Source organism: Mustela erminea, chromosome 2 (genome assembly GCF_009829155.1).
Source record: "Mustela erminea isolate mMusErm1 chromosome 2, mMusErm1.Pri, whole genome shotgun sequence".
Lineage (NCBI taxonomy): Eukaryota > Metazoa > Chordata > Mammalia > Carnivora > Mustelidae > Mustela > Mustela erminea.
In genome coordinates this window covers 153,014,546-153,042,366 of record NC_045615.1, presented here as the reverse complement: position 1 = coordinate 153,042,366, position 27,821 = coordinate 153,014,546, and the positions used below count along the sequence as shown (strand labels likewise).

Here is a 27,821-nt window from a genome sequence, read left to right as displayed (position 1 = left end):
CCACACATTTATTTTCAAGTTTCATTGATAAACCTTGTTACATTTTCTTCCCTTAGCCCATTCACCAATGAAAAATTTATAATTTATTTATACTTGTTTTATTCATACTTAGTTTACAGCTAATTTAAATAGTTTGAGTTTTTGTTGTTGTTGGGTATTGGAGAACAAAATAAGCAAGGATAGATCCTCATTACTAGAAAGTAAGAAACACAGAAGATCCTCAGTAGAAGTAAGTTTGGTTAAGAGTCAAGTTGTGTGCTATAGAACAATGCTATAGAAATATCATGTGGGCTAACCATAGGATCTTAAATATTCCAGTAGCCCACTGAAAAAGCAAAACTAAACATATGAGATTCATTTAAATAATGTGACACTTACCCCAACATATAAAAGTACTATTATTTCAACAAGTAGTCAACAGAAAAATTATCCCTAAGACATTTTATATATTTTTTTGTACTAAGGCTTTGAAATCTAGTGCATACTTTATATTTATAGCACATTTCAGTTAAGACTAGCTGAATTTCAAGAACTTAGTAGGGACATGTGACTAGTGGACACAGTATTGTACATGGAACAAGTAGAAAGTATGAACATAGTGTGCTAGCATAAAAGCTGATAGATCTAACCTGAGGCCTGACCTGATGATCACCTACCCTGCTTGCTTAGGAAGGAAGGTTTGAGTAATTAGAACTAGCTAATGCAAAATGTTGGACTCTTCAAAAAGCAACAAAAATGTATTGTTAAGGGTATTAAAATATGACTTTTCTTTTTTCTACAGTCTCTCTGGACTTGTCATGGTATTTTTTGTTTGCTAATCAATGCCTTTCTAAATGAAAAAATTAGAATTTTAAAATACTAGCAATAGTTTTATTATCTATCTTCATATTGTAAAATATTGATTTCAAATATAAATGCAAAAGAATTTAAGTATGTGTACAATTGTGTTTCATAGCTCACACATGCATGAATTTGACTCTTCCCAGAACAATGGAAACACTATACAAGGCTAGTTTGACAATTTTTATTTCCTTTGTTGTTAATGTGCACATTTTACCATTGCTCTCTACTTTTAGCTTAAGCAAGAAAGAACTGGAAAATCCTTGTATGTCATTATTTTCAGCAGAAGCTATTAGCTAATATAAAGAAAAATGGGAGCAAAAAAGGTTATAATAGGTCCTTGGGTGGTTTGTGTTTAGTAGAATGCTATTGCCTTCTTTCTGAGTTCTAAGGAAGCTCTGCTTCAAACAGAAAACATGGCCTCCTGGGACAGTCAGTGCTCCCTGGTTCCTTAGTGGTAGATATCCACACTTATCTTGAATTTTGAATTTTCTGAACATCGTGGATCCACTGGAATTCTTGAGTTCATAGGGTATCACAAATGATGTATGCAAATGGGGTGTCAAGAATCCATGGACACATTTGTTGTGTGTATCTCTTCTGCTCATGCCATCCATGACCCATTATTCTATCAAACTTCATTTTTAAAGTACAAGTTACAAAATTTAAAAAATATAAAAAATATTAAAAAATATAAAAAATAAGAAAATATCAAGAACTTCAAGATAGTGAGCATTAAACCAAGTAGAAAATCATGCTGAGTCCAGGACCCAATATAGATATACATCAATTAAGCTGGCTCTGTTAGTAGTACCAACATGCAAATCCAGAACTAGGAAGAGGGTGAGATAGAGAATAACAGGTTATTTGACATGGAGAGATCAGTGGTGATAGTATTTAATATTTACTGAGAAAAATGACCACTTCCTTATTTGAGCTATTTCCCCCAAAAGTAGCCAGAATGGAGAAGGTCAAAAAGAAGCATTTCTAGACTATAGACTTCTAGCATATCAATTCTATTAAATACTAAAAGAATAATTAACATTGAAATTTCTGTATTTAGAACTCCTGGCATATTCAAAGAGAACATTTTCAGTCTTTGGAAATCTATTGAATAAGGACATTAAATGCTTAGAATTTTTTTTGTTTTTTGTTTTTGTTTTTTTAAAGATTTCATTTATTTATTTAATGGAGATAGAGTATGAGAGCACAAGCAGGGCGAGCAGCAGAGGGAGAGGGAAAAGCAGGTTCCCTGCTGAGCAAGGAGCCCAATATAAGACTGGATCCCAGGACCCTGGGATCATGACCTGAGCTGATGACAGTTGCTTAACCGACAGCTTAATTTACCCAGGCACCCAAATGCTTAAAGATTTATATATCTGTTAGTTGGCTTAGTGTTTGCATAGGATTGGGGCCTGATTGTTGAAAAGTCAATAAACTAAGGAGCCATGGGCTAGAATTGAAAAGAGGCCAAAATTGTCTTTCTAAATTTCAGCAGAAAGAAAAATTAGAAAGGGATAACATTATTTTTAAATGAGGAACAGATTTATGGACCTCGAGTTCATATATGTTATACAATGAGACTATTCCTATGAATTTAGTAAAAGAAAAAACCTGGAATAATAGTCAGTAAAAATATCATTGCATTTCGGGAATCAATACTATGATTTAGAATAGCATTTCCCCACAAAGAGAACATATTGCATTTTACTTTCTGGTATGAAACTCAGATTTCTGGGTTTCATCACAAAACTATTTAATCAGAATTACTGGGAAGAGGAACAGGAATTGACAGGTTAAAGATGCTCCTTATGTGACTATTATCCATGCTAAAATTTAAGATTAAGAAACACTGTTTGGACCTCCCTTTTCCCAAGGCAATGACACGCTCTGTCTATGATATTCTAACAGCGTTGCTTTTTTTTTTTTTAAACCTAGAGGTTCTGTCTTATAATGGAATTAATCAGCCTTTCCTATTTGAAGTACTCAGAGGCATTATGAAATTCTGATGTGCTGGCCCTGTTCTATTCACCATTTCTGTGTATTTCAGAAATCAACAAGACAGAAACAGACAACTTTCTAAACAGCTGTAAGTGTAATATATTTATTAAAATTGCATTACCGGAATGTAAAAAGTTAACACTAGATCATTTAGGCTTACTTTGTGTGATATTATAGGGTCAGAATAAAATTTGATTGGTCTGTGCAAAGCACAGGATGCTTTATTTTATCATTGAGTTATACTTTTATTACTAAAGAACAAAAAAAAATTGGAGAACTATGGAGTGGATAGATAGCTGCCCAGCAGGTGTATAGTGGAAATGAGTTGTACAGTTGTTAAAAAAGGGAGAAAAGACTCAATATTCTAATAGCAGATATCTACGATACACTCTCATAAACATTTTTTAAAGATTATATGAAAGTCATCTTTATGTTGGTATTTTTTAGCTACAGGCAGAAACTTATTATTACTCTACACTAAATAAAATCTGCATGATGTCATTAATCTCATATTATGGAAATTTAAACAATTATGGGGTTGGAGTACATATCAATAAAATTACTAAAGGCTCAGATAATATCTTCACCCATATTTTAAAAGTATTGACTCTAGACCTAGTATTTCCCTTCCTCTACAGCAGAGTCCCCCATCATGATTTAGAGGATATATTTGGTAATTATGGAATTAGTACATAATGTCTTTATCTTAAAAGATGGAAGGAAATATGCTACTCACCAGCTTAGAATATTGGTTAATTCACAAACTTGATTGAACGTGAGAAACTAGAATAATCCTGTTAACCTCAATGGTGTATATTCTTTCCACCAATATTTATTATGAAACTGTTGTGTGCTACTGGTATATTAGGCAAAAGGGATGTAAAATGAATGAGATATAATCCTTGTCTAAAACAGCTCATACTCTAATGAGACTAGGTATATGAGACTAATGCATGAATACATAATTCTAAAGCAGTGGTTCTCAAACGGGAAATTTTGACCCCCACATGGTCATGCCTGGTTAACATTTTGGTTATCATGATTTCAGGGGGGATGCTACTGGCATCTAATATGTGTAGGTGAGGGATTCTTCTGAATATCCTGTGATGAACGGCACAGCTGTCCACAACAAGGAATTACCCATCTCAAAATGTTAATAGTGTCAGTGTTGAGAAACCCTGTTATAAACTTTATATACATTATATATGAAATTATGTAATATATGTATATAGAGAGTTAATGTATATATAGTATATATGTATATGTAATTAGTGTTTATATAATAAAACCTGTTACAGGTTTTATATTATTATATATAAATAATATATAAGTAGTGTGTATATATAATATATATAACTAGTATATATACAATTAGTACTGGTAACTATATTAGCACATATACATGTATATAGAGACAGACATATGTAGCTATGTGTATAATTATACTCACACACACAGATGATGATGCTGATGATGAAGATGACAACAATGATGAAAGTATCAAAAGAGCCATAACTAATCTAGTTTGGGGGCAGAGGAGTTGTTAGAGAAGGCCTCATAGTGGAGGTAATGGTTGACTTAAATCTTACAAGATGAGTAATTGTTAAATTAATGAACGGCTATACCTAAAGGAAAAGTAAGAGGAGAAAATGTCTGATACTGTTGGAGCACCAAGTACAAAAGAAATTTGAGACAGTGACACAGTTTGACACTTAAAAGCACGGTTAAGTAAGCCATCATCTCTCTTTGGCAGGCTGTGGGACAAGGAGGAGTAAAACTGCTGGTCAGAGTCTGCGAATCGTCGGGGGCACACAGGTGGAAGAGGACGAATGGCCGTGGCAAGCTAGCCTGCAATGGGACGGCACCCATCGCTGTGGGGCAACTTTGATTAACAGCACGTGGCTTGTGAGTGCTGCTCACTGCTTTAGAACGTAAGTCCTGGACGACTGGCTTGTGAACGACTGGGGATAAGCCAAGTGCGTTGCGGCTTGCCAGGAAGGAACCACCTCAAGAAGTTGGAAAGAGCTGAGTTTAACATAAAGATAAAATATATGTCACAAAGAGGTACAATAAAGTGTATCTCAAATATATGTCAAGCAGAGAGAGTCAATTATCATATGGTTTCACTTATTTGTGGAGCATAACAAATAGCATGGAGGACATGGGGACTTAGAGTGGAGAAGGGAGTTGGGGGAAATTGGAAGGGGAGGTGAACTATGAGAGACTATGGACTCTGAAAAACAATCTGAGGGTTTTGAAGGGACGGGGGGTGGGAGGTTGGGGTACCAGGTGGTGGGTATTATAGAGGGCACGGATTGCATGGAGCACGGGGTGTGGTGCAAAAATAATGAATACTGTTATGCTGGAAATAAAAAAAAAAAATTTTTAAATAAATAAATAAATAAATAAATAAATAAATAAATAAAAGTGAACACGGGTTGTACAGACCAAAAAAAAAAATATGTCACAAAAAATTGAGATAAAATATATGTCTCATAATCCTTAGTAAGAGGTTTAATAGTCTGGAAATGGAAATGGCTTCAAAATACATGTAGATAAATTATCCATTGATAAATAAATAATAATTTGTCAAAAGAAGCAAGAGTTTTAAAGAAATGTTAATATCATCTTTTGACTTTGAGCTTGATGTCAAAGAGCCATATATATATCTTTGCTGTATGTCTATGAGAGATGGGGTTGGGGGTAGTCGGTTTCATCTCAGTGGGGAAATTCCATGTGTCAAGAAAGAATTAAGTATGAAGAAATTTGGTAGTAAATTATACAGCTGAGTAAGTTGACTAGTTGTATGACAAAGAATGGAGACCTTTCAACCCAATGCAAAATACCTCTGTATATAGGATAGTAACACTTTGTTATATTTATGCATAGCTCTTTCAGTTTTCAGAGAAATGTGTGTTTGTGGGTAGGGAACATGGTGCATAAAATACATTTGTTTCTTTCATTCTGTACAAAATATGCTTCCCATATGTTTCTTGGGGTCACTGATTCCTAGAAATGTCAAAAAGCCCTACGATCTGGGCTGAACAACTCAGATGCAGAGTGCCATGTGTCTTCCAACAGCCATGCTACTGTGGCTTTTCTACCTGATGGTACTCCTGAGTGTGATTCTCAGATTAGAAAGAATTTGTTTCTATACATAGAAACTGTAATTTTAAAAAGAAAACTTATATTGACTCCAGCAGCTTAAATTATTATTAATATAAGTCATTACACTGGTAGTATGGTTAAGTGGAATTTATTCTTTGTACTTTTCCCTCAGGTATAAGGACCCAGACAGATGGACTGTTTCCTTTGGAGTAACAATAAACCCTCCAAAGATGAAACGAAGACTCAGAAGAATAGTTGTCCATGAAAAATATAAGTATCCATCACATGACTATGATATTTCAGTTGCAGAGCTTTCCAGCCCTGTTCCCTACACAAATGCAGTACATAGGATTTGTCTCCCTGATGCATCCCATGAGTTTCACCCAGGCAGTGAGATGTTTGTGACAGGATTTGGAGCACTGCAAAATGACGGTGAGCATTTGAAGAGAAGTCAAACCATAGTAACTCAATTTGGTATTCTAAGGCATTTAAAGAATGGAGTGTCATTATGCCAAAATATGTTGGCAGGTTGGTAATATGGACCTGGGAAACTCTGACCCCATTTGTGAACTAGGTCATTTAAAAGACACACATATTCCTTCATTGCTATAGGTTGCTATCAAGCACCTCACTATTACTGTAGTAATGGTGCTTGGTAAGTTGTCCAATAAACATGGCTGAACTTTTTAATAGGGAATTAACCACATAAGAGATTGGGTATCATTAATATACCCAATTGTGAAGATGAGAGAATCATAAGGTCACCATTCTCTCTATTGAAATAAGATTCCAAGTTTTGCCATGGGATGGAAGTCACTTGAACAACTTGAGATTCTAAGTACCTAACTTTTCATTTAAAGTAGTTAAGAAGTAATTATTTCCCAAAATATGACTGTACCTGAAAAAAAAACATATTCTATATTGCCATCTCATCTAATAATTTTGATTTTCCTGAGGTTTTTAGAATATATGTATATATACAAATATAAAGACTATTTTTTCCCTTTAGGTAGTAGTCAAAATCATCTTTGGCAAGTACAGGTGGATCTCATAGACACTCAAACCTGTAATGAACCCCAATCTTATAATGGTGCCATAACTCCTAGAATGTTATGTGCTGGCTCCTTGAAAGGAAAAAGAGATGCGTGCCAGGTATGTGGTTTGACCTAGTAGTATGCTGCAGAATTTTTCTTCATTTTTTATTTTGAATTTATTAGAGATTTATAGAAAGTATACAGAGGGATTTCCCATATTCTTTGATTCATTTTCCACAAATGTTATATCTCACATTCCTATAGTACAATATAAAAGCTAGAAATTGACATTGGTGCAATGTGTGCTTCTAGTTCAATGGCATTTTGTTACATATGCAGATCTGTGTAACCATCACTGCAGTTGAGAATTATTCCATCACCACAAAGATCTCCTTTATAGTAACACCTATTTCTCTATCACTTTCTTTTTTTTTCCTAAATTTTTATTTAAATTCCAGTTAGTTAACATACAGTGTAATATTAGTTGCCAGTGTATAATGCAGTGATTCAGCACTTCCGCACAACACCCCATGCTCATCACAAGTGCGTGCCTTAATCTCCATCACCTATTTCAACCATCCCCCCACCCAGTCCCCTCTGAGGATCATCAGTTTGTTCTTTATAGCTAAGACTCTGTTTCTTGGTTTACCTCACATTCTCTTTTTTCCCCTTTGCTTGCTTTTTTTGTTTATTAAATTCTGCATATGAGGAAATTATATGGCATTTTTCTTTATCTGACTTGTATCGCTTAACATAATACTCCGTAGTTCCATCAGTGTCATTGCAAATGGCAGATTTCATTCTCTTTTGTGGCTGAGTAATACTCTATTACACACACACACACACATACACACACACACACACACACACACCCCTACATCTTCTTTGTCTATTCATCAGTTGAAGGACATAATTTGGTTGTTGTATATAGTGCTGCTATAACATTGAGGTGCATGTATCCCTTTGAATTAGTATTTTTGTATTCTTTGGGTAAATACCTAGAAGAGCAAATTGCTGGATCACAGGGTAATTTTATTTTTATCATTTTGAGAAATCTCCCTACTGTTTTCCAGAGTGGCTGCACCAGTTTGCATTCCTACCAACAGTGAAAGAGGGTTTTTCCCCTTTCTCTACATTCTGGCCAGCACCTGCTATTTCTTGTATTATTGATTTTAGTCATTCTGACAAGTGTGATGTGCTATCTCATTGTAGTTTTGATATGCATTTCCCTGATGATGAGTGACGCTGAGCATCTTTTCATGTGTCTTTCATCCATCTGTATGTCCTCTTTGGAAAAATGTCCATTCATGTCTTCTGTACATTTTTAAATTGGATTATTCATTTTTGGGGTGTTGAATTTTATAAGTTCTTTATATATTTTGGATACTAACCCTTTATCAGATACATAATTTGCAAAAATCTTGTTCCATTCTGGAGGTTGCCTTGTAGTTTTGTTGATTGTTTCTTTCACTGTGCAGAAGCTTTTTATAATGATGAAGTTGTTTTTGTTTCCCTTGCCTCTAGAGACATATCTAGAAAGCAGTTGCTATGGCCAATGTAAATCCTGTATCACTCTTTCATCACTAACACCTGAAAATCATGAATCTGTTTTCCATCTCTACAATTTTGTAATTTTGACAGTGTTATATAAATAGAATCATACTGTAGCTTTTTTTTTTTTTAAGAATTCCATTTTGATTTATCTACTAGTATTTTTGACTAGGCTATCTCTGTGGAAAAATTTTTGTGGTTCCTCTCAGTTGTGTATACATAACTTAACACAGTCTACTGGTGTTGAGATTTTACTAATTCGAGTGTAGTGTAGAATAGAAAACTTACTTCCCCTTAAGCGTCTTTATGTTTCCACATTTATAATGATAGTATTGATGTAAATTTTAATATTTCCTCTACATACATTGAGAACCACATTAGATAATGTTTTTGCTTCAAGTTCCACTTTCCTTCAAGAGTTGAAGAAAAGTCTGTTTATTCATAATTCTGTTCTTTATTCCTTCCTGGTTTTCTAAGATTTTTTCTTATCATTCTTTACTGTTTTAGAAACTTCCTTTAGCCTTGTTTTTAATGTACATCTGCTAATGAAAAATTCCCTCACTTTTTCTGTCTACAAAATTCTTCATTTCTTATTCATTCCTGAACCATAATTTTGTCAGATATAGAATTTGGGATTGACAGTTCTTTTCTTTCAGCATTTAGATCATGGCCTCTGTTGAATTTCTGGTGAGAGATGTGTTATTACCAGAATTGTTTTTTACCTATAGATGATCTGCCATTTCTTTATTGCAGTGTCCAAGATTTTTCTTTGTCTTTAGTTATCAAAAGTTTGATTGTGTCTTGGCATGGATTTCTTTGGGTTATCCTGTTTTGGGTTTACTTTGTTTGTTTGTTTGTTTATAGCAATAAGTAAAATGTCCTTACTCAGCTTTTTGGATGTGCAGATTCATGTCTGTTGACAAACTTGGGAAAATTTCCACCATTATTTCTTTGAATAATTTCCTAGCCCCACTTTCTTTTTTGTATCCTTCTGGGAGCCTAATAATAGCAATGTTAGTTGTTTTGTCAGTATCAGATGTCCCTGAGCTTCTTTTTATTCCCCCATCCCCATTCCTGATTGTATTGCTGATTGTGTAATTTCTGCCATTCTGTCTTCAAGATCACCGATTCTCTCTTCTGTCATCTTTATCCTATTGAGCCCATCCAAACAGGTTTTTAATTATTTCATTTTTCAGTTCTAGTATATCTATTTGATCCTTCTGTATATCTGCTATTTCTTTGCTGAAACTTCTTATTTTTTAATTTGTTTCAAGCATAGTGGTAATTGCTCATTAAGACATTTTTGTATTGCCTGCTTTAAAATCTTTGTCAGAAAATTTCACTATCTGTCTCATCTCAGTCTATCTGTTGATTGTCTTTTCTCTTTCAAGTTGAGATTTTCTAGTTCTTGGTATGATAAGTGATTTCCAGGTATATCTTGGACATTTTGAGTATTATAAAACTCTGGATCATATTTAAATTCTTCTGTTTTAGCATGCTTCCTCTCACATAACACTGGTTGGAATAGGTAGGTTCTACCTCATTTCCTACTAATCTTCCTTTGACACCCAAATAGGGGAGAAGAGCTTTGTTACTGCTGGATGGAAGTGGAATTTTAGGCTCTGTATTAAGCTTCCTCTGATACCAGTCTGGCCGGGAGAACCTTGTTACTGCTCCATTTCTGGCCTCCACAGACATCATGGGGTAGTGGCCTCATTACTATTGGCAGTGGGGATAGCCCTGACTTTGCACTAGGTCTCTTCTGACATCACCCTAAGTGAGAAAGGTAGGCCTCATTTCTATAGGGTTATAGTCTATGCTCTCCAGCTGGTCACCATAGGAAAGAAAGAGAAGGGTTTCATTATCACCTGGCAGAAATCAAAGTTTAGTTTCCAACTCAGCCTTCTCTGGTGGAGGAGGGGATCTTCTTACAGCCTGGTAGGGGTAGAAGTCTAGGCTCCCCACTTTGCCTTTGCTGATGGGGGGTTAGGATAGGGCCACAGTTTTTCTGTGGTTGATTGGAGTAGAGCAGGTAGTATCTAAAAGCTTTTGTCCTCTAGGGGCACCTAGGTGGCTCAATTGTTAGCATCTGCCTTTGGTTCAGGTCATGATCCCAGTGTCCTAGGATCAGGCTCCCTACGCAGTGGGAAACCTACTTCTCCCTCTCCCACTCCCCCTGCCTGTGTTCCCTCTCTCTCTCTCTCTCTCTCTCTGTCAAATAAATAAATAAAATCTTTAAAAGTATATATAAATAAAAAATAAAAGGATTTTTTTGTCCTCCATATATTGCCCCACTTCAGTTTCTTTGACTAGAGAAAGAAAGGTTTTCACGGGGCTATTTTTTCATCCATATCTCTTGGCAGGTTGCTAGATTAACATTTTTATAAGCTCTATGTTCAGGATAAGTAGAGCAAAAAAGCAAATTCAGGGAGCTCATTAATTTATCATTCCTTGAGTCCTCGGGCTCCTAGGTCTCCTGTCTTCTTCTATCTACTTTTCAGTGTTTTTTTATATTTATTTCTAAAGTCCAGTTTTTAAAAAATTAATTAATTTATTATCTTTTAAATTTAGTTTGGGTAAAAATAAGTAATTCTATTCTATCTTTGTCTAGAGCATAGACATCATTTTGAACCCTGCTTTTGCTTTCCAGTACACAAGCTAGCACTGTTTGCCTGCTATGACAGCTATGATCTCTATGTCTTCATCTACATTGCTGATAGAATCAAGGCCAATACTCATTCCATGGGTATAATTTTAATTTTGTGATTTGACAGATCTTATGTTTAATGTGCACTCCTCTAAATTTCAAATTGGTTTTTGAAATTACATGTTATTCTGTATATTCTGTAGTCTAGATCCATACAGTGATATATTATTCATTTCTAAGAATTTTTTTTCAACTTTTCATGTTTTTTCTCTCTCACATATACACTACATTTTTTTTCTTTCATTGACTTTACTTCCATTAATCCATGACTGACTTCATCATTGTCCTTTCCCAACTTTTACCTCTGGGTCAGTCAATTCAGCATTGTTCAATTTGCTACATTAAACTCTTTCACCCAGCTGACCTTTCTCCACATTCTTAGCAAACACTCAAGATTAGACTTAACTCATTGTGTTTCTTTGTCCACTCCGAGACCCTGATTATTCCTGGAGGAAGACAAGGGACAATATAGATAGTTCCCATTACAAAATTCTACAGAAAATTCAAGTTGATCTTATGAATAAAATACTAAAATAAAACCAATTGAATAAAAGAAACACATGAAAATATACCCATAGCCTTCATTATTTGCAGACTCTGTGCCTATGAATTCACGTATTTGCTAAAATTTGTTTGTAAATCCCAAATCAATTATCAAGGCACTTTTGTGTTCATTCATGAACCTAAGCAGAATAGCAAAAAATATGAGTCACCCAATGTGCATGTTCCCACCTGAGGTCAAAAAGGAGATGTGCTGCCTTCTTGTTTCAGCTCTCATACCATAAATTTGTGTCTCTTTTTTGGTGTATTTAGTGCCACATTTTTCTCATTTTTGTGCTTTTTGTTGATAACTTCACCGTTTAAAATAGTCCCCAAGTGTAGTGCTGAAGTAAGGTACAAGAAGTCTGTGATGTGCCACATGGAGAAAATTTGTGTGTTAGGTAAGTGTCATACAGGCATGAGTTACAGTGCTGTTGGCTATGAGTTCCACATGAATGAATTAATAATAGATCTTAATGTGTCTTTAAGTGAAACATACATAAAATATGGATATGTGTTGATCAGTTGATGAAGATAGGACCAGAAGCTCATGGAAATCAAACCCTTTATTTCCCCCTGGAGCAATGATTCAGTATTCACTAATTCAGGGATTATGGCAACTTCATAAAAAAGAACTGCTATGAATAGCAAGAATCAATTATATTTTATTTGGCTTCTTGATAGTCATAGAATCATAGTTTAGATATTCTAGATCTTCTCTTGCCTTAATCTCTGGTCTTACTTGCCTCTAACATTACCAAAACATATGATTTTGCATTTGTGATCATCATTTATGATTTTTATTCAAATATCTCAGCTTCTATAAATGGTTACTTCCTTCCTAAAAGTCTGAAAGGAAGAGCTGTATGACTCTTTCATATTCTAAATTATTTATTACAGAAAATTTCTAATGTATATGTAAGTAAAGAGAGTTATATAATGAACCCCAATGTACTCATCACCTAGCTTCAACAATTATCAGCTCGTGACCAATTTTACTTCATCCCTATATATCTTTTTTTTTTAAAGATTTTATTTATTTATTTGACAAACAGAGATCACAAGTAGGCAGAGAGGCAGGCAGAGAGAGTGGGGGAAGCAGGCTCCCCGCCTGGCAGAAAGCCCAATGTGGGGCTCGATCCCAAGACCCTGAGATCATGACCTGAGCTGAAGGCAGAGGCTTTAACTCACTGAGCCACCCAGGGGTCCCTCATTCCTACATATCTTAACACAATCTTCTCATCTCTTCCTTCTCCACCCTATTTTTTCAGATCTATTTTGAAGTAAATCCCAGATGTCATATAATTTCATCTATAAATATGCTCTCTACTCTACAATGCCACTTCCATGATGGTATTTGATGTGAATGTTCCTTTTCTTTATAATTTGGGGAATTAAAGAGAAGGAACAAAGTTTCACTTTGTGATTATAAAACCCTGCTTTCCTACTTCTGAAAACCAATTTTTTCCTATCTCTGGCACCATGTTTTTTTCCCCCCATTTTAGGTCCAGTGTTCACAATTTTTTTTTTTAAGATTTTATTTATTTATTTGAGAGAGAGACAGTGAGAGAGAACATGAGCGAGGAGAAGGTCAGAGAGAAAAGCAGACTCCCCGTGGAGCTGGGAGCCCGATGCGGGACTCAATTCCAGGACTCCGGGATCATGACCTGAGCCGAAAGCAGTTGTCCAACCAACTGAGCCAACCAGGCGTCCCCAGTGTTCACAATTTTTGACACTTGACCAGTTCCATATACTTTAAAGTCTCAAAATTCATCAATAACATCATATGCAAAAATCTTTACTTGGATCTTCTTCTCAGTGACATTTGGCTACCTCCTCTTTCTTAAAATAGATTCTTCTTTGGGTTCTATAATCCTGAAATGTGCTGATTTCCCCTCCTCTTTCTCCTACCACTCATTTATGGTTCTTTTTTTTTTAATTTTTTATTTTTTATAAACATATATTTTTATCCCCAGGGGTACAGGTCCGTGAATCGCCAGGTCCACATACCCCCCTTCTCCCAACCCCCCTCCCCCCAGGAACCCTCAGTTTGTTTTGTGAGATTAAGAGTCACTTATGGTTTGTCTCCCTCCCAATACCATCTTGTTTCATTTATTCTTCTCCTACCCACTTAAGCCCCCATGTTGCATCACCACTTCCTCATATCAGGGAGATCATATGATAGTTGTCTTTCTCCGCTTGACTTATTTCACTATCATTTCTGGTTCTTTATCCTGGTTTCTCTTTCTCTCTCCCTTAACTATCCATTAAGACTCAGGTCTTGGGTGAAAATTTTCTCTCTTCTCTATCTACTCACTGAAAGAAACTATCTTTTCTCTGAACTCAGTTGTCCCTTTAAAGACTTCCAAATCTACATAATCAGAATTAAACTCTTGCCCAGTTCAGTCTCACATTTCCACCTACTCCAAAAACATTTTCATTTATAAGTTTTAAGTTTTTAGTATAAGATTAAAACTTGTATATGTGCCATCTCAAACTCAACAGGCATTATGAAACGTTACAGGCATACCTTGAAGATACTGTGGGTTCCATTCCAGGCTACCACAATGAAATGAGTCAAATGGTTTTTTCTGTTTCTCAGTGCATACAAAAGTTGTTTTTACACTCAACTGTACTCTGTTAAGTATACAATAACATTATGTATAAAATAACCAATGCATATACTGTAATTTAAAAATACTTTATTGCTAAAAGTTGCTAATCATCATCTGAGCTTTCAGTGAGCTGTAATTTTTTTCCTGCCAGAGAATATTGCCTCAGTATTGATGGCTGCTGACTGATCACAGTGGTGGTTGCTGAAGGTTGGGAGGCTTAGTCAATTTCTCAAAATAAGACAATAAAGAAGTTTGCCACATAGACTTTTCCTTTCACAGATGATTTCTCTATAGCATGCAATGCTATTTGATAGCATTTTATCCACCATAGAACTTCTTTCAAATTGGAGTCAAACACCTCAAACTCTGCCACTGCTTTACCAACTAAATTTATATTCTAAGTCCTTTGTTATAATTTCAACAATCTTCACAACGTCTTCACTGGGAGTCGATTCCATCTCAAGAAACCACTTTCTTTGTTCATCCATAAGAGGCAATTCTTGTCCATTAAAGTTATACGGTGAGATTGCAGTAATTCAGTCCCATCTTAAGGCTCCACTTCTAATTCTAGTTCTTCTGCTATTTTTTTAAATTTTTATTTATTTTTTTAAATTTATTTTTAGTGTTCCAGAATTCATTGTTTATGCACCACACCCAGGGCTCCATGCGATACGTGCCCTCCATAATCCCCACCACCAGGCTCACCCAACCTCCTACCCCCCGCAAAACCCTCAGTTTGTTTCTCAGAGTCCACAGTCTCTCATGCTTTGTCTCCCCCTCCAATTTCCCCCAATTCGCTTCTCTTCTCCATCTCCCAGTGTCCTCCTTGTTATTCCTTATGCTCCACAAATAAGCAAAACCATATGATAATTGACTCTCTCTGCTTGACTTATTTCCCTCAGCATAATCTCTTCCAGTCCCGTCCATGTTGATACAACAGTTGCATATTCACCCTTTCTGATGGAGGCATAATACTCCGTAGTATACATGGACCATATCTTCTTTATCCAGTTGTCTGTTGAAGGGCATCTTGGTTCTTTCCATAGTTTGGTGACTGTGGCCATTTGTACCACATTTGCCATGATTTCATCCACTCGAGTCTTAAACCCTAAATTTATCCATAACGGTTGAAATCAACTTCTTCCAAATTCCATTTAATGTTGATATTTTGACCTCTTCCCATTACTCATAAATGTTCTTAAAGGCATCTAGAATGGTACTTTCTTTGCTGAAGATTTTCAATTTACTTTAAAGGAATCACTATCTATGGCAGCTATAGCCTTACAAAATGTACTTCTTAAATAATAAGACTTGAAAGTCAAAATTATTACTTGGCCCATATGTTTGCAGGTATGAAAACGACATTAATCTTGCAGTACATCTCTACCAGAGCTCTTGGGGAACCAGATGTACTGCCAATGAGCAGTAATATTTTGAAAGAAATCCTTTTTTCTGAGCACTCATTCTCAACAGTGGGCTTAAAATATTTTGTAAAGCATGTTGTAAACAGATGTGCAATCATTCAGGCCTTGCTCTATTTCTATAACAAAGGAAGAGTAGATGTATCATAATTCTTAAGATTCCTAGGATTTTTCAGAATGGTATGTGATCCTTAGTTTCAGCTTAAAGTCACCAGCTGCCTAAGCTCCTAACTGGCGAGTCAGCCTGTCCCTGAAGCTTTGAAGCCAGACATTGACTTATCTTCTTTAGCTATGAAAGTCTTAGATAGGATCTTTTTCCCGTAGAAGGCTGTTTCACCTACATTGAAAATCTGTTTTGGGGCACCTGTGTGGCTCAGTTGGTTAAGTGTTTGGTGGCTCAGTTGGTTAAGCATCTGCCTTCGGCTCAGGTTATGATCCCAGAGTCCTGGGATCAACATCCATCTCCCTGCTCAGCAGGGAGTTGCTTTTCCCTCTCCTTCTGCTGCTTCCCCTTCATGTGCTCTCTCAGACTTTTTCTCTGTCAAATAAATAAATATAATCTTAAAAAATTAGAAAATCTGTTGTTTAGTGAAGCCATCTTCATGAGTTTTCTTAGCTACATCTTCTAGTGCAGCTTCTATATTGGCAGCTGCCTTGTCACCTTGCACTTTGATGTTATGCTGACAACTCCATTCCTTAACCCTCATGAGCCAATCTCTGCCAGCTTTGACCTTTCCTTCTGCAGCTTCCTGAGCTCCTGCAGCCTTCACAGAACTGAAGAGAGTTAGAGCCTTTCTCTGGACTAGGTTTTTGCTTAACATAATGTTGTGATTTGTTTCTTCTGTCCAGACCACTGAAACTCCATCATCAGCAATAAGTCTGTTTTGTTTTCTTATCATTCCTGTGTTCACGGGGGTAGCTGTTTTCATTTCCTTCAAGAACTTTTCCTTTGCATTCATAACTTGGCTGTTTGATGCAAGAGGCTTAACTTCCCGCTTGTCTCAGCTCTTGACATACTTCCTCACTAAGCTTAATTATTTCTAGCTTCTGGTTAGACTGAGAAACACACAGCTTTCCTCTCACTTGAATATTTAGAGGCCCCTGTAGGGTTATTAATTGGCCTAATTTCAATATTATTGTTTTTGGGGGAACAGAGAGGCCTGAAGAGAGGGAGAGAGATGGGGAAATAGCTTGCTGATAGAGCAGTCAGACTACACACATTTATTACGTTTCCCCTTTTATACGGGGCACAGTTCATAGCACCCCCAAACAATTACAATAGTAACATCAAAGATCGCTGATCACAGATCACCATAATAAATATGATAATGAAAAGGTTAGAAATATTATGAGAATTGCCAAACTGTGACACAGAGACACAAAATGGAAAAACAGCACTGGCAGAGTTACTTGACAATGGATCGCCACAAACCTTCTATTTGTAAAAAAAAAAAACAAAAAGAAAAACAAATCAGTGTCTTTAAAGCACAATAAAGAAAGCATAATAAAATGAGGTATGTCTGTATCTGTTTTTCCATTTTCAAGTTTCTCCTTTATGTTACTGGGTTTCCTTATTGTTGAAGTCTACTTTTCCTTTAAGATCTTTTTCACATCTAATCGATTAAGTCTTTGGAGATATTTTTCTCTTTTACCATGGCTTCCAAATGTATCTCTGCCCCATACTTTTTGTCTAACACCCTTGTCTATTCCTTCATTACTTCATATCGTAACCACTAAATTGACTTCCTGGTTTGGCTTCTAGTTTCAAAGTTTCTGTTATGATATGAATACTGATTCAATTTCCTATTTCACACTACACCACTCACTGAAAAGAACAGGATTTACGGAAAAAAAGGGCCAGAGACAGACCAACAGATCCCTCAAAGGCTATGCAACTTTTTACCTAGAGAATTAACAACAGCAGCAGAATTGTGTCTTGAAAAATAACTTGGACAGTGTGGGCAGGCAGAATGCCCAGGGTGACTGGTTACTTACTTGGGGGTTGTTAAAAACGCAGAGAAATGACAGAATGGACGGACCAGCTTGCTGGGGCCCAGGCAGTGCACATGAGAGGGTAGCCCTGAGTAGAGGAGAAAGTGTAACCTGCCAGGATCCATGAAGGGAGTGAAGCTGTGGTTTGTTTCTCTGGCAGGGGGAGTCCAGGGCACAGGTACTTTTAAAATATTTTATTAAAGTAGAGCCCCAAGGCTCCCTCCTCAGGGGGAAATCTGTTCCTCCCTTTGTCCCTCCCCAGCTTGTGCTCTCTCTCATTCACTTTCTCAAATAAATAAATACATTCTTAAAAAAAAGTAGAGCCCCAAGGACCTCTGCTTGTGCAACAGCTCAATTGAGAGCTTTTTCCTCTTCTGAAGATCATAATTCTATTCTCATTACCCTGGCTTCCCTACCTAAGACAAAACACATATAAACCATCACAATCTCTGTCTTACAATGATTTAACTCCCCCATTCACTAATCATGTGTAAGCTAACTAGTTTTAGTAGGACAATCTTGGCCTATTTGATACTGGTCAGTAGACATTATCATTTGATACTGATACAATTTGGAAGGCTGTTAAGTACACTGCTATCTTTTTTCTTTGATTACTTATTTCTCAGACTCTTTTGTACCTTTCTCTTAGATAGCTTTAAATTTTGTGATCTCTGGAATCTTCTATTTCCTCATCCTAATCGGTGCTTTCATATAGGCTTGGGTTTCAGTTACCAAAATGATTTATTTGTATGTACCTGAGGGCATGTATTTACTATCTTTTGACATTTGAGGGTATAGGTAAACACTTACTGTTAACTGATTTAAAAATTACAGACACATTATTACAAATTTAGTTACCGTTAGTATTAGCTAATATTTTTACATGAACAAAAGTAAATGCACAGGGAAGTTAATACAATGCAGGGCAAGAAATCTGGACTTCTGAGTTAGACCGCTGTGGATTCAAATTCATTTCTGGCCCTGAATAGCATGTGCCATCAGGCAAGTTACTTAATTTCTGAGAGTTTTGGTTTCCTTATTGTTAAAATGGAGAAAATGAAACCTCACTTCACATTTTGTTACTAGAATTACACGAATTAATGAGATAATATGTAATTAATTAAGAGCTCCATAGAGTGCTGAACACTTAGTGGGTGGTCAATATTAGAGACCCCGGGATTTTGAGGAAAAATCAGCCTGTACCTTGTTTTTATGACCTGTATGAAGAAACAGGCCTCTAGAGTTCACAATGCATAGACAATTGGAATTTCTGGTTTTAAACATGTCTTTACTAAGTTCTGATTTATGCCAGGCTCTATGCTAAGCACTTGATACTTACTGTCTTACTTGATCATCAGAATTATCACCAGAGGTAGGTATTATTAGGAGCATTAAATATAAATGAAAGGTCTTAGCTACCTGGAAGAACCAGACTTGAGATTTAAACCCAGGTGTCCATCTCTGGTGTCTGTGCTTTTCTCAGTAATAGACTCTTCACCCTTCTTTTGGGAGCTATGTCATAGTGATAAGGGATATGAGGAATTATCTTCTCAGATATACCAGAGAAGAATACTGTTCTCCAAAGAGATGGTGCCTTTAATCTCGGTGTGCTGACTCCCGAATGTAAGCCAATACCCTAGGTAGTAGACCTTCTCCCTTATGTGAATTACTGACACAGGGGTATGGCTTCTGCATTTGAGCACACTGAAAACTTTTGAAAATCGCCCCTTTCATTAAACTGGAGTCAGAAAAATAAAGAATGCTGCTGTAATCAACTGCATTATTAATGACTAATTTCTCCCTTCTCCTGTAGGGTGACTCCGGAGGACCACTGGTTAGTGCAGATGCCAGAGATATCTGGTATCTTGCTGGAATAGTGAGCTGGGGCGATGAATGTGCCCAACCTAATAAGCCCGGTGTTTACACTAGAGTGACTGCTTTCCGGGACTGGATCCGTTCCAAAACTTGTATCTAAGAGAGAAAACCCTAGTAGAATGGAACACATGGTTTGTGTATGGACCATTTTCAGAGATTCTCAGAGAGACAGAATCCCAAAAGAAGTCTTGCAGATCACCCGGATTGGACCCATCTAACTAAACTGTCTGCTTGATGTGCACGTTTCTTTCCTAGCTCTGCTTCACCCTGAGCATCCTGCTCTGCAGATATGTTCTGTCCCAATTTGCATTCACTTGTTTTCTAGAAGTTTTGTCATCAAAATTTTGGCTTGTTGACATAAATTTCTTATGCATATATACAACTTGAAGTGATTCCTTCTTTCATTTCCCCAGAGTCTCTCATCTTAATAAATCTCCACTTTCAAGGGGTGGGACAGAGTGGAAGGAAATGTAAAAACGAAAAAACTACATATTTTTATGCACAAAGAAGTATTAAGAGTTCCCCCCCCCCCTTAATGGTATGAGGAAAATGATCACATTTGTTACAACAGGTCAAGCAAACAGAACCCAGAACACCAAATACTTCATGTTGAAAAAAGAATGGGAATTCAGGAAATGTACAGAAACCAAGATACAGTTTTATTTTCATTTCTAGCTAACAAGTACAGAGATGAGTGTAGGGACGATTCTGTTTTCCTGTGGCCTACAATAATTATACAAACTCTATATAATGTGCTTGTTCTAAGTTAAAGCAAATAATATTTATTTGATATTTCACTGTTGAGGATATCAATATATAATAATAATATCATCCATTTGGTTGAAATTATGATAGTTCAGGAAGAAGGGGAATATGGGAAAATAATACTACTCAATGTATTTCAAATTATTTTAAGATCTGAGGTTATGAAAATTCATTTGAAAACAACCAGTATACCTTATGTGTTAAGATTTGTTGTTGTTGTTGAATAGAAGAAAATGACAAGAGAATCAGTCCAGAATATTGAAGGAAATAGGATTATCACCAAGTGCTTCTATTTGCGTTTTAAAGTTTTTTCAAATACAAAGCCTTGAAGGGAATAAGGTCCAGGTGTTAGGGTGTAAATACAGTCATGCAAATGGGGGCCAGAACTCCATTTTGAGATGATGGCACGCCTTTGCCTGCTGCTGAATTTCCAGCCCAGGACTGGACCACTGACCTCTTGGACTTCTCTGGGCTGAGATGGGAAGAGATCATAGGAATGTATCCTGGAAGCTGCCACCCTGCTATGTCCAGTACAGCACTGAATTACTAATTGCTTGCAGACAAAACGGAAGAGTAAAAGCCGAATATCAACCACTTTCATAATTTTAGTTTTGGTAAATAACTACTGAGCAGTTAGAGACACAGCATGCAGGTGATTTAGGCCATTATGAAATTAGTTACAACTCATGCCATTATCTATGCTATGTTAACATGGTGAGATTACACTAAATTTTTCCATTACCCTTGCCTCCTCATATACAGCTACTCATCCAAGTTCTGTATTGGACCATAATCACTTTGAAAACCAATATTAGAAGGAAAAATTTGACTTTGACTCACCCAAATAATATTGGCATATGAAAGGGTCAGATTTAGGTGCTTGGCTAAAATAAAATGGAAACTGACATGAATTGACAGTGTGAAATATTTTGCATAAGTTATTTTTGTTTCATTTAATAGATGTTTTGAAAAAAACAAAATTGATGCAAGTGGTGAATTTTAAACAAAAATTTAAATACATTTCAAACAAAATCACTCTCTGTTCTATTCCAAATGGATTCCCCTGTTTTAGTACATTCTGCAGTTGGGCCTCTAGGTGGCGCCTACAAGCTGTAGAAAAATCTAAGGAAACCGATGTCTGGATCTTGAAGTAATAAAAACCATAGTACAAATTCTGTATTAAGTTCTTATAAAAAAAAAACAAACAAGCAAAGAAAATACAATTTCTCTTTCTAAAGTGACTTAAAAATGAATAAATATAAATTTACATCATGATTAATATTTTCCAGATTTCTGGGGGTGTTTCTAAACTATATAATAGGTAATTGAGTAATTTCTTCTGCAAACAAACTTGAAGAGACTTACATTAAGGAGAAATTTTAGCAGTTTAACTTGACAGTGACATCATAGTACTCAGAGAAATATTTTTGATACTTTCTTTTAAAAAAATCTGAGAAACAGGTTGGGTCACAGTGAAAATATGGGCAACAGTTCAAACTTAATGTGCACAGAGAAATAGATAATACAGTATATCATGTTTTTAAAATAATTTCTTTTGAAAGATAACATGTAAAGAGCTTCAGCATTCTTGAACATGTCTATTTTAACTCATTGGAGAAAGCTAAGAAGTCATGACTGGAAGAATATTTATTAATTGTGTGAGAGGTAGGGAGTTCCTTCTATATCTTTAATCCCTCCTCCCACAGTACTTAGTAAAGTGCTCTGTATGTAACAGGCTTTCAATAAATATTGATTTATTTTTTATTATGCAGAAAACAGCTTTATTATTGTTTACTTATTGATTTTTTAGAAGTAATCCAGATTTTATATTAACTGTGTGATTTAAGCCACCTAATTGAACACTCTAAACCTTAATATACCCACTTATGAGACAGGGATAATGATATTTCCCTTAAACGATTGATTGTAGGGATTAAAATCAGATACTGTTGGAAAGTGCTTAGCACAGTTCTTAGAATATAGTAGGTCTCAAGAAATGGTATCTATTGTAACTATTGTAATTAAACTGCAATCTTGTTTTAAGCAATTGGTACTTGATCATAATACTTTGAATAAATATTTTTGAAATGAAGAGATAATTAGACTAACAGAATGAGCTGGGTTTCTTGTTTAATGATGACCATTCCTTGAAGCTTTCTTTGACTCCTTCAAGAGGATATAACATCCTTTTTTTTCTGAAATTCCTTACCATCAAAAAAAAAAAAACTTTAAACTTTTTTTTCAGAAAATCATACTTTTACATACAGTTGTAAAATATAATTCTGTGTATATAGTAAGGTTCTATGTATACTTATATACTGTATATATAGAAAGGTTCTGTGTATACTTTACCTAGTTTCTCACAATGATAAACATCTTGCTTAGCTATAGTATAATACCATAACCAGGAAGTTGACATTGAGATCATCCTTCAATCCATCAATCTTATTCAGATTTCACTGGTTTTAAAAACATGCAATTATATGCGTATGTGTGTATTTAATTCTATGTAATTTTATCATGCATGGATTTGTGTAACTACCACCACAGACAAGATATAGCATAGTTTGATCTCAAGCTACCCACAGCCACCTGGCTTCCTCCCTATCCCTGTCCTCAGTCTCTAACACCTGGTACCACTAATCTGTTCTGTATCTTTATAAATTTGTCTATTCAAGAATGGTATATAAATGGAATCATACAATATGAAAGCTTTAGAGGTTAGCTTTTTCACTCAACATAATTCCATTGACATCAATCCAATTCATGTGTGTCAATGGTTCCTTCTTTTATTGCTGAGTAGTATTCCATGGTAGGGACATACCACATTTGCTTAACCATCCAGTCACTGAAGGGCATTTGAATTGAATTGTGTACAATTTTTGACTCTCATTATTAAAGCTACTACAACATTTGTGTGTCAGTGGTATAGGATTTTTTTGTGAGCATTCATTCCTCTGGGATTAATAGCTGTGAGTGCATTTAATTATCACTTGATAAGCACATGTTTAATTATTTAAGAAACTGCCAAATTCTTTGCAGGTGGCTTCTTACCATTTTTTTAATCTCTCTGTACATATATTTGCTTCCCATGGCTTTTAGATATGTGTGAATAGACCTGATTTCAACAACTAGCCAGTCCCCTGAAGGGACCATGACTGATTGATTCACTGTTATAAACTTCAGAGTTCATTGGAAAGTATATTATTTATGGCACATACTCAATAAAGATTTATTAAATAAAGAATGATGGTAGTAATAAAAATAAGCAAACAAAGCAATACATGAGAAATTTTTAAAAAGGAATTACTTTGTGTAGAAAAAAATAATAATATTGCCTTCATGAGCGTATTATGCTATAATTTTTATAATTCGGGGCTTTACCACAGTACTTCCAAGTATCTCATATTGCTTGATAAATAATCTTGCTCCCCACACTTTCCCACAGGGTACACAATCAAATACAGAATAAAAGGTATGGATTATATGATGATCCTCTCATATAATATCACATATCATATTATACCTGTTTATTTCTTGATACATAATGTCCTTCATGGTTTTCTGACACATCTGTATCGATTTCTACACTGTACATGTGGAATGGATTCCAGTATAAGGAAATAATTCATACATATTGTTGGTCTCAATTTTAATAATCATGACTACAATTTTTTTGTCCTAATAAAGTTTTTAGTGTACAACTCTCAGGGTGGAGTGGAAGACAGAGACCTGTGACATGCAAGTAGGAGATTTTCCTTAGTTGACACTGACCCATTAACCAATACCACTTTGGCACAGCTGTACCCAGCTTAGGTAAATACCACAGTCCATCCCCACACATACCTTTGACTCATGGACTTCTCTCTTGCTTCACCGTCATATGACACTTGCTTTTTACCACAACCCTGATAAAATCCAAATCTCCACCTACTCTCTTCCTATACCATGCCATTGAACATGTTTAGAGAAAAATACAAAACCACACTGACAGGTCTAACTTCAAATTCAGGATCACAAGCCTCCAGTAGACTCTCGGTGCTTCCCCAACATCATGTGACCCTTCGCTGGTCGCCCTCCCGTTCTCTTAGATGTCTATTTCACATCTTTTCCTCTGCTCAGTTCCCCTGATGCCCCCTTCTCCATCCCGGTTCCCCATGGATGATCTCGCTTCTCACCTCCTCCACTGAAAACTGAAGCTCTCGGAAGAAACCCTTCACCACGTCTATTCCCATGTCAGTAGCTGCTCCGGACGTCGGCCTTCCTACCTGTTGCCCCCGGGGCTCTGATGGAAAGCCAATCCCTCCACCTATATACCAGCTCCCACCTTCTCGCACCTACGTAATTAATTTGCTCCCGCAACTCTTCCCTCCCTTTCCTACTTAGTCATTTTCTTTTTGTTATTTCCTTGATCTTAAACAAATAAACAACAAACACACATACACCCAAAAAAATTATCTTGACGCCACTTTCTCCACCAGTTGCTGCTCCAAGACGTTGTAGGAAAGCTTTTTGAAGAAATCGGTCTATATTTACTGTCTCCTATACCTGTCCTTCTGTTATTCCTTAAGCACATTTCAGTCAAATTTTGGCTCTAAAATGTCACTAAAACTGCTCTTTGCAAGGACATTTTAGTCTTCATGTTGATAAATCTAATGGTAGATTATCTTAAATTATCTTAAATGTCTCATCAACAGCATTGGCACCCTTGATCTCTGCTTCCTCCTTCTTAAACTTTCTTTTTCATTGAGGGCATTGCATATTTCTGATTTCCTACTACTCTCAGACTTTGTACTCATAGGTGAGTCTCATTTTCTGGTTGCCATCCTTGTCCTTGACCTCCTAACGTTGGCTGACTCCAGGTCTAAGACCTTGTTACTCTTCCTTGCTGATCTCATTCAGTTTCATGTTTTATTTTGGGTTTTGTTTTGTTTTGTTTTGTTTGTTTGCTTTTGTTTTTAAGATTTTATTTATTTATTTGACAGAGAACATGTAAGCAGGGAGAGTGCAGAGGGAGAGGGAGAAAGCAGACTCCCTGCTGATCAGGGAGCCTTATGCAGGGCTCAATCCCAGAACCCTGGGATCATGACCTGAGCTGAAGTTAGCCACTTAACTGATTGAGCCCCAGGTGCCCCCAGTTTCATGGTTTTAAATACCATCTACATGATGACATTTCCAGATTCTTATCTCTACCACAGAACTCTCTCCTCAAATCCAAATTCTTATGTCCAATTGCCTATTGTATCTTCATTAAGGTGTCTAGTAACCATTTCAAACACCATGTGTCTTGCCTCCACACATGTGATACCTAGTATCTTCCTCACCTCAGTCAATGCCATTATTCCAGCTGTTCAGGCTCGAAACCTCTCGACTCCTCTCTTTCTCTCACATCCCACATCTGAAATTTTTTTAGAATAATAACATCCTCTAGAATTTTGCCTAAACTCAACCTCACTTGTCCATTGTTTGTAAATGAATCATCTGCTTCCTTTTGAAAAGACTATCATTTGCTACTTCCTTTATTCTCTGAAGCTCCCAAATTCCAGAGACATTAGATTCATTAGTTCAGTAATCATTTTCAGTTGTTCTTACTATTGTGGAATAGAGTTCATTCTGGAAAAATAAGCATAAAAGCACTTATAATAGCAGAGTAGCTTCCTAAAATCTTTCATTCCATTTGAGCTTCTGCTATTTACAATTAGCTTCCTGTTCATGGTTATCAAGGCACATCCGTTAACCTGAGGCTGATTTGTTTACTTGTTTACTGAAATATTGCTGCCACACAATGCCAACATTAGTTTCAGGTGTACAACATAGTGATTTGACAAGTTTTTACATCATGCTATGCTTACCGTGAGTGTAGCTACCATCTCTCACTACACACACTATTACAATACCACTGACTGTATCTCCTATGCTGTACATTTCATCCCTGTGACTTACTCATTCAGTAACTGGAAACCTGTATCTGCAGCTCACTCTCTTTAGACAGCAATTGGGATAATCAACTTGTCTGGCCATTCCGTGACAATAATTGGTCTCCAGTTTTCTCAACTGCCAAAATTTGTATTTCCAGCTACAACCTTTTCAATGAACTCCAGTCCCATATAAGCAATTGCCTATTTAACAGCTCCCCATAGACCTAAAAGCCCTCTCTAATAGGGCGTGTCTGAGAATGAGGTCTTGATTTCCAACTTCCATTCCATATTTTTTCTGAGTGTTACCATCTCAGTGGCATCACCATGCACCCAATTGCTCAGACCCCAAACTTTCCACCACATTTAACCCATTAGTGGATCCTACCAGGTCTACTTTCAAAACATAACAGACTGCAGCAATTTCTTATGACCTCTGCAGTCCCAATAGCCATGTTTCTCACCCAGACAACCACAACGGCCTTTTAACTTTCTGTCTCTTGCTTCTACTCAGCCTTGACATTTAGTTTCTTGCTTTACACAACCACCACTCGAAGCCTTTTGAAATATGTTTGGTCACATCATTTTCTGTTTTAAAACCTTATAATGGCTTTCCACCAAACTTAGAATAGATTTCAAAGTTCTCATTACATTCTAAAAGGTTCAATAAAAAAATAAGCCAAAATAATAAAAGTGACTATCATCTTTAGATCAGTGCTAACAGAAATAGAATGTAGTCCACACATATATTTTAATTTTTTAGTAGACATATTTTTAAAAAGGTAAAAAGAAACATGTGGAATTGATTTTAATAATGTATTCTTAATCCAATTGTGATATTGTGATTTATACTAATTAATATACATTTGGTCTCCTAAGGGGAGCAGGTGGTCCCAGGATGGGCCATCGTGGCATGAAGATTATTTTGGATTAAAAAACCACCCAAACCTAGCAGACTCAGGAAGAGCTCTTTACTGCCCCCCTCAACTGCCTTAAAAAAAAAAAAAATTTAGAAGGATGACCTGCTCTAGGAAGAGAGCAATCACCATAGCTCTGTTATACTATGAACTAGGTATGGTACAAAGGAATGGACCTAGAAAAGCCTTCCCTTCGCTTCTTCAGACTTGCCCAAGGTGTGCCATACTTGGCTTATCCTGAATTGCAATATCCTATTTCCTAATAAACTCATTTTGCTGGTAAAATAACCAGCTATTTAATTTTTAAGCTTGACAATACAGCCACAGTCGTTCAAAATACTGGACTTATTTATTATTTCTGCAATAAGATTTACTGAGGATTATTCAAAGGCTTTAGTGGCTTAAAAAACATTTCATTTCAAATTAATTTTTGACTTATAGAAAGTTACAAAAATAATAAAAAGTGTTTTATTAAATTACCCACCTCACTGTGTCTGATGTAAATATTTTGTATAACCATAAGACAACTACCAAGAACAG

General features: G+C 36.1%; 2 protein-coding genes across 2 annotated transcripts in view; both read left to right on the top strand.

Moving 5' to 3' along the window:
• Nucleotides 1-20,141, top strand: part of LOC116584061 (transmembrane protease serine 11E-like) — a 44,890-nt gene extending 24,749 nt beyond the window's left edge. Inside the window, exons 6-10 of the mRNA XM_032332037.1 lie at nt 2,891-2,929; nt 4,595-4,772; nt 6,122-6,381; nt 6,959-7,101; nt 19,623-20,141. Coding sequence (XP_032187928.1) covers nt 2,891-2,929; nt 4,595-4,772; nt 6,122-6,381; nt 6,959-7,101; nt 19,623-19,784 — 782 coding nt within the window. The 3' untranslated portion in view covers nt 19,785-20,141. The remainder of the gene's footprint in view (nt 1-2,890; nt 2,930-4,594; nt 4,773-6,121; nt 6,382-6,958; nt 7,102-19,622) is intronic.
• A 4,541-nt stretch (nt 20,142-24,682) lies between these two features.
• The window catches only part of LOC116582739 (transmembrane protease serine 11B-like), a 37,318-nt gene continuing 34,179 nt past the window's right edge, over nt 24,683-27,821 (top strand). Inside the window, exon 1 of the mRNA XM_032330431.1 lies at nt 24,683-24,790. Coding sequence (XP_032186322.1) covers nt 24,683-24,790 — 108 coding nt within the window. The remainder of the gene's footprint in view (nt 24,791-27,821) is intronic.